This window comes from Marmota monax, unplaced genomic scaffold (assembly GCF_021218885.2).
Source record: "Marmota monax isolate L192 unplaced genomic scaffold, Marmota_monax_Labrador192_F-V1.1 WCK01_AAM20220418_F8-fsc00095, whole genome shotgun sequence".
In the NCBI taxonomy this organism is placed as follows: domain Eukaryota; kingdom Metazoa; phylum Chordata; class Mammalia; order Rodentia; family Sciuridae; genus Marmota; species Marmota monax.
In genome coordinates this window covers 6,756,874-6,764,969 of record NW_026695244.1, presented here as the reverse complement: position 1 = coordinate 6,764,969, position 8,096 = coordinate 6,756,874, and the positions used below count along the sequence as shown (strand labels likewise).

The window sequence follows — 8,096 nt, the reverse complement described above, 5'->3', positions numbered from 1 at the left end:
ACTGGGGTGCCTCCTTCCTCTAACAATTTATCTTGCTCGGAGGCGAATAACTTCAAACCTTGAGTCAACCATTTTCCCCAGTTTGCCTGAGAAAGTTCTAGGAACAGGCAACTTGAAATAAAAACAAAATAAATCAAAACAATAACACATTGTTTTTTGAAATGTTCACCCATTCTTTCTCTCTTCCTCAAGGGTGAGAAATTTCACTTACCTCTAAGCTTCAGAAGTTCCCTGCACGGGACGCCAAATGCCGCAGTCTGGCTGGGCACAAAATCACGAGCCACCACACAGCTTGTATTCAAACAGCAACTCTTTATTCCCGAACTCACACCAGCCGTCTACAATCACGTTCTGGGGAAATCCACGTTCTCTGCCCAAATCCACCCCCACTGGGCTTCTGTCTCCCAAAAAATACTGTCTGAATCCCGTGAGAACTCAAGGGGAACTCAGGCAGCAGGATACGCCCTATTCCCAGCAGGAATAACCTTAAACCTGGAACGCCCTAAACCCGGATTATCCTAAACCGGGAACATCCTAAACCCGGATCCGCCCTGGTCCTTGAGCAAGGTCACCTTAGATGCAATGTCACTGCAAAATGTCCTATTTCCACGAGTCCTTCCACTAAGCAACATGGGGTACGCTGGCAAGGAAATTGTCATACCTACTTGGCTAATGGCTCCCAGCATCAAGGACCCTAAATACCCTTCTTTCTTCTTCACCATTAAAACCCTTGCTCCCTTGGGGAGAGCGATTTGAGTAGGGTAGGGCATAATGCAGAACTATCCTAGCATCCCACTGTCTGTTTCCTGGACTTGAGATGCTGGACAGTATCCAAGCCAGACTGTTGGTAATGTAAATCTCATAGTGTGGTATGGGGACCTTTGGAGTTCCCAAGACATTTTCAAAGTATTCATGAATACCAATTTGTCAGGACAAATTTCAAAATGATTTTGAGATGTTATTTGCCTGTTTTACCAGGGTGTGATTTAAATGCTGGTAACCTTGCTTTGGTTCTCCAAATTTTGTAGAACAAGAAATAGTTCTACAAAGCAGAGTATGTTTCTGTCTACAGGTTTAAAGAGAATCTTAGTAGAGATGCTAATAAGGCCTTACCCGGGGATGGCTAAAACACAAGATGTCCTTCTCAAAAAATGAAGGAATAAATCGCAGAAGTGTATTTTTAAATTTGGTCCAAGAACTAATTGGTGCTGGTTAAAAATACAGGGGCCTTGTTCTGATCTAATGATGTCAAATCTTGGGACTGGTAATTTGCATTTTCTTTTCTTTGTAGTAATTTGCATTTTTAACAAGCAAGGTGATTCTTTTTGGGAGAATGGGTACTGGGGATTGAACTCAGGGCACTTTACCACTGAGTCACATCCCCAGCCCAAATTTTTGTATTTTATTTAGAAACAGGGTCTAGTTGTTTAGCACCTGGCTTTTTGCTGAGGCTGGCTTTGAACTTGCCGTCCTCCTCTCAGCCTCCCAGTAGCTAGGATTATAGGCATGCACCATGGTGCCTGGCACAAGGTGATTCTTAGGCATAACAGAGTTTTTAAAAACTAAAATCCCTTCCAAACCTAACTTTGTTTTTTAAACTCCTCACCCCCCCCCAAAAAAAAAGACTTTGTAGAGAATAATTGTCTCAGGAATCCTTGAGATTCTTTATCTTTAAGAGAGATAAGTAGGCTGAAGTTATCCTTGATGATGTCACTCACTTCATTACCAGTATCGATGTCACTAGGATTACTAAAGCTCATTTGTGCCCGGTATGTGCCATTATTATACACATAAACCCATTTACTCATGCCAAAGTCCTTTAGCTAAAAACCACCAGGAATATGCCTGTCTTTAAACAAGTTAGGCTTATGACTGGTTGTGTCCTGAGAGAACTCACATGATGGGGAAGACTGGAATGTTTTCCGTGAGAAGAGGTTGAAAGGAACCTATTCTAGGACTTGTACTTTGGTTGTGTGATTTGGGGAAGGGTCTAAAAAGTGGGGGTTCACTCTTGATTAGATATTATCATAAAGCAGGATTAACTTTATGATTGGTTATCTCTACAAATCTTGCCCATGGGAAGAGGAGGCTAGAATGAGGATAATTATACTTGACAAACAAGTAGCAGTTAATTATTTTGGCTGAGAAGGGGGTGTTTGTTATTCTGTGGGTGACACATCAACTTTATTTATGCTTGAGTTTAGACAAAATGGTGAAGTGGCCTTATTTCATCTCATTTTATCATGTCTCGGAGTAATCTTGCCAGAAGTTGGCACTTCATGGGATTGTTCATGTCTAATAGAAGAGTAAGCACGGCTTAGCTGCAGCTTCTGAATGTCAGAGGCTGCTCCTGTTTTGCTTTCTTTCTCATTCTTCATATTCTCTCTCCCAAGTAATTTGTGCTTTGAGAAGTTTGTGCTTTGCCATGGCCAGGCCATGCTGCTATTCAGTGGACTTGAGTCAGGACAGCCCTGGTCCAAAGGTCCCACTCTTGCCTGGGAAGAGCTTCCTCTGCCCTTGGAAAAGGGGAAGCCATCCATAAAGTCATGCGCTTCTCAGTCTTGGGCCCCACGACCACAGAAACCTTTGCTCTGTTTCTTATAACAAGTTAATAGACTTTACATAGGGTGCACCCACTAAACTAGGCATTAATAACTATGTTTTAAAGCATAAGGTCAACACAATCAGAAACAGTCAAGAGATCTGAATCTAGATTTGTGTCCTGCATTGAATGGCAACTTATGTAAAGAAAAATAAATAAATAAATAAAAACTAAGATAGGCCAGACTCTGTCATCTAAAAATATCAGGAAAATTCTCTCTCAGAATTCAAACCTCCCAGAATTCTGGAGATACTTCCACAAAGGCACAGATTTTTCCCAGGAGACTCACGAGGTATAATGGAATCATAGTGTGGAGACATGAATTTTAGGTCAAAAGTTCAGACTGGTGAGCTGATAAATTTAGAAAACAGTAAGAATCCAAATAAAAGCGACACAGAGCAGCACATACAGGACAGGGTTAGAATATACCAGAGAACGAGGGCAAATCTTTAATCACTGCCCCTGAATGCAGCGTGCAAAAGGGATCCATAAAATCCCCTTATCACCCTCCCCGGCCCCTTTTGTGTTTTCCTGCCAACACAGCAGGCCTCCTGCTATATAGACCTGCTATATAGACCTGTGTCAACCGGCCATGGGGAAGGTAAGCAGAACACAAGTTAAAGAAAAATAAAGAAAGAGGAAACAAAGCCTTTGTGCAAGCCTACTAGGCACAAATGATTTCATTCAAATTATTTTTCCTTTGCAGATCACTTTCTACGAGGACAGGAGCTTCCAGGGCCGCTGAGTGCAGCAGCGACTGCCCCAACCTGCAGACCTACTTCAGCCGCTGCAATTCCATCCGCGTGGACAGCGGCAGCTGGATGCTCTATGAGCAGCCCAACTACCAGGGCAACCAGTACTTATTGAGGCGGGGGGAATACCCCGACTACCAGCAGTGGATGGGCCTCAGCGACTCCATCAGCTCCTGCCGCCTCATCCCCCAAGTGAGTCCCTTAGGCAGCAGGACTCACTTGGGGGATGTTTTATTGATGTGGGTTTGAGGGAAGGAATTTTCCCTTTAAAAGTTAAGTGGGCTTTAGACACCTGCCTGGGCCTAGATGTGTACAGGCATGAAAACAAAGAAAAAAAGAATCCACTTAGAAGTGCCAGTTTTATTTTTAATTTCTGTCACCATTAGGTCAAAGTTGTTTGTGACAAATGTAATATCATAATGAGATACAAAACAAAACTTGCAGATGGAAAGCTGGCTGGACATAAGATGGCACTGTTTCTAGCAAATATATTTTTATCTAGATGAAAGGAATTTCTAATAAATGAATTAAACACATTGTACTGTAGACTAGAAAACAAAGAAAACTCAGTTTATCAAGATAGGTTATGGAAAGGTAGTATCCAAGTTTGGAAAAGTCTTTTAATTTGGAAGTGACTATTTAAACCAAAGTTTCATTGAATTACATTTTTAAAATCTTAAATCTGCTGTTAAGTTTATATGTGTATTAATTGGAAGCTATTATTCTTATTAAGAGAATACTGGTCAAAATAGACTATTTGTTTTTACCCAAAATACAGGTTTAAGCTAACACAGGGAGTTAGTAATCAAGATATTTGAGTTTGTAATCAATTCTCAGAGTCTGCACCTCTTTAAAATCCCATCTCCTAGATAAGAAAGAAAGAAAGAAAGAAAGAAAGAAACTAAGCATATGAATATTTGCTAAATGATAGCAGAAAACTTCCATGTACAGCCCTCACAGCAGTTTTGGAGTCTCAGATTCTATATTCACAACCACAACACCCCAGCCTCCAGATTCATGTAGTGTTTGGATGAATTGTGGAAGAGACTCACTTGCTTTTTCCCATTCTTCTTTTTGTAGGTGGAACAGGCAGGCTCCCACCGGATACGGCTCTATGAGAGGGAAGACCACAAGGGCCTCATGATGGAGCTAACCGAGGACTGCTCCTGCATCCAGGACCGTTTCCACCTCAGTGAGGTTCGCTCCTTCCACGTGCTGGAGGGCTGCTGGGTCCTCTATGAAATGCCCAACTACAGGGGACAGCAGTATCTACTGCGGCCCCAAGAGTACAGGCGCTACCAGGACTGGGGAGCCGTGGACGCTAAGGCAGGCTCTTTGAGAAGGGTGGTGGATTTATACTAAAATAGGTTAACATCTCCATTTTCGCATTTTGGAACCTAATAAAGTATTTTTATGTATTGTCAGCAACTGCTTGACTTCTGTTCTTCTTTAATTGTGTGCAAATCAAGCCACCTGTAAATGTGAAAGTTTAAGAGATACAGGGCACTCCTGTAATTCTAGCTATTTGGGAAGCTGAGGCAGGAGGATCTCAAGTTTGAAGTCTGGGCAACTTTGTGAGACCCTGTTCTCAAAATGTTTAAAAGAGGAAATACAGCTCAGTGATAGAGCATTTGCCCTGAGTTCAATCTCCAATATAGGAAAGGGGAAAAAAAAGAAAGAAAGAGAAAGAATGGGGAAGGGACCTATTCAAGAACTTGTGAGTTTGAACAAGTCCCATAAGTTGGAAGGGGGGGGGGGTGTCAGAGCCAGAGACATGGCAACTGGTGAATGGAGTGAATATAGGAAATGTGATATATATACAGACACACACACACACACACACATACACACATATATACCACATATATACCACAGTGGACTTTACTCAGCTAAAAAGAAGAACTAAATTGTGTCATTTGCCAGAAAGTGGATAGAACTTGAGAGCATTATGTAAACAAAATAAGCCAAACTCATAAAGTCAAGGGTCAAATGTTGTCTCTCATATGAGGAAGATAGAAAAAAGAAAAAAAGAAGAAAAAAAATACAGGTTGGGGTGGGGAAAGTGAGGTCTCATGAAAATAGAAGGGAGACCAGTAGAGAAAGGCAATTACTGGAGAAGGAATAAGGAAAGAAGAGGTATCGGGAAATGAAACTGACCAAATTATATTGTTATATTGTGTGCAAGTACAAATGTGTAATAATATTATACATAATATACTATTATGTATAATTATATGGCACCAATAAAATTTTGTAAAAAGCTAGAGACATGGGAGAGAGCAATTGCTGGGAAAAAAAAACATTCAGCTGAGGGCCTTGAAGAACAATATTCTAGAAGTTTCTTTCTGACCCAAGAAGTAGTTGGAAACCCCAAAAGACAGAACCAGACAAGTTGTGAGGGCAAATTCAACTTGGCAAAAAGCCTAACTAGACTATATAAGGAACTGTAGTTTTATTCACTTTCAAATACTATACTATGTAACTAAGGCCAGGGCTGCCAATGATCATTGTTGTGCTTTTGTACAAAGTTACAGGTCCTCCACCTTCTTCAAAAACAGTTCCCCAGCATGGTACTGGTACCAAAACAGGCGGGTGGACCAATGGTACAGAATAGAGGACACAGAAACCAATCCACAAAACTACAACTACCTTATATTTGATAAAGGGGCTAAAAGCATGCAATGGAGGAAGGATAGCATCTTCAACAAATGGTGCTGGGAAAACTGGAAATCCACATGCAACAAAATGAAACTGAATCCCTTTCTCTCGCCATGCACAAAAGTTAATTCAAAATGGATCAAGGAGCTTGATATCAAATCAGAGACACGCCGTCTGATAGAAGAAAAAGTTGGCTACGATCTACAGTCGGTGGGGTCGGGCTCCAAATTCCTCAATAGGACACCCATAGCACAAAAGTTAATAACTAGAATCAACAAATGGGATTTACTCAAACTAAAAAGTTTTTTCTCAGCAAAAGATACAATAAGAGAGGTAAATAGAGAGCCTACATCCTGGGAACAAATCTTTACTCCTCACACTTCAGATAGAGCCCTAATATCCAGAGTATACAAAGAACTCAAAAAATTAGACAATAAGAGAACAAACAACCCAATCAACAAATGGGCCAAGGACCTGAACAGACACTTCTCAGAGGAGGACATACAATCAATCAACAAGTACATGAAAAAATGCTCACCATTTCTAGCAGTCAGAGAAATGCAAATCAAAACCACCCTAAGATACCATCTCACTCCAGTTAGATTGGCAGCCATTATGAAGTCAAACAACAACAAGTGCTGGCGAGGATGTGGGGAAAAGGGTACACTTGTACATTGCTGGTGGGACTGCAAATTGGTGCAGCCAATTTGGAAAGCAGTATGGAGATTTCTTGGAAAGCTGGGAATGGAGCCACCATTTGACCCAGCTATTCCCCTTCTCGGTCTATTCCCTAAAGACCTAAAAAGAGCATGCTACAGGGACACTGCTACATCGATGTTCATAGCAGCACAATTCACAATAGCTAGACTGTGGAACCAACCTAGATGCCCTTCAATGGATGAATGGATAAAAAAAATGTGGCATTTATACACAATGGAGTATTACTCTGCATTAAAAAATGACAAAATCATAGAATTTACAGGGAAATGGATGGCATTAGAGCAGATTATGCTAAGTGAAGCTAGCCAATCCCTAAAAAACAAATGCCAAATGTCTTCTTTGATATAAGGAGAGTAACTAAGAACAGAGTAGGGTCGAAGAGCATGAGAAGAAGATTAACATTAAACAGGGATGAGAGGTGGGAGGGAAAGGGAGAGAGAAGGGAAAGTGCGTGGAAATGGAAGGAGACCCTCAGGATTATACAAAAGTACATACAACAGGAAGTGAGGGGAAAGGGAAAAATAATACAAGGGGGACAAACGAATGTCAGTAGAGGGGGCAGAGAGAGAAGAGGGGAGGGGAGGGGAGGGGAGGGGGGATAGTAGAGGATAGGAAAGGCAGCAGAATACAACAGACACTAGTATGGCAATATGTAAATCAATGGATGTGTAACTGATGTGATTCTGCAATCTGTGTATGGGGTAAAAATGGGAGCTCATAACCCACTTGAATCAAATTGTGAAATATGATATATCAAGAACTATGTAATGTTTTGAACAGCCAACAATAAAAATTAAAAAAAAAAAAAAACAGTTCCCCTGAGTGTGACTCCTGGCCAGTACTGGCCTTGGGCCACACATGCAGAAACTGAATGGACATAACATGGCACCCAGCCAATGCAAGTATATGCCACAAACAAAAAGATCTTTAACTCCAAAAAATAGGATCAATTTAAAGGCATGTTAGAGAAAGCCATAATTTCTATCAATTTCATATAATTTTTATATGAAATAAGTTATATATAAATATATAATAATTATAATTTCTCTTAATGTCATAATTTTATATGAAACTGTAATCTGCTTGATTATAAGCAAAGTATTGCAAATTAAAAAATTGAAATCTCTTTAGCATTATAAAATTAATTTGTTTTAACTTGAATTTTCCCTTCAAAGTAAAAGCTGTCTATAATCTTACTACTTTTTTTTTTTTTTACTGTCTATAATCTACTACTTTTCCATAAAGAAAGAAGTAGAAGGCTCTTTCTGATACTCTTCATTGCTAACCCCAGTTTCCACTTGGGGGCACTCTTCTAGAAATCTTCCCTTGTTTATATAGATACCTTGTGAAACATGTGCTTCTTT

The 8,096-nt window shown here is 40.4% G+C and overlaps 1 protein-coding gene across 1 annotated transcript; it reads left to right on the top strand.

Annotated features, from left to right (window-relative positions):
- The first annotated feature begins 3,194 nt into the window (after positions 1-3,194).
- Positions 3,195-4,716, top strand: LOC124105762 (gamma-crystallin C-like). Its single transcript, XM_046463093.1, is given in 4 exon segments — positions 3,195-3,203; positions 3,309-3,343; positions 3,345-3,546; positions 4,444-4,716. Coding segments are annotated over 4 exon segments (519 nt in total).
- The last annotated feature ends 3,380 nt before the right edge of the window (positions 4,717-8,096 follow it).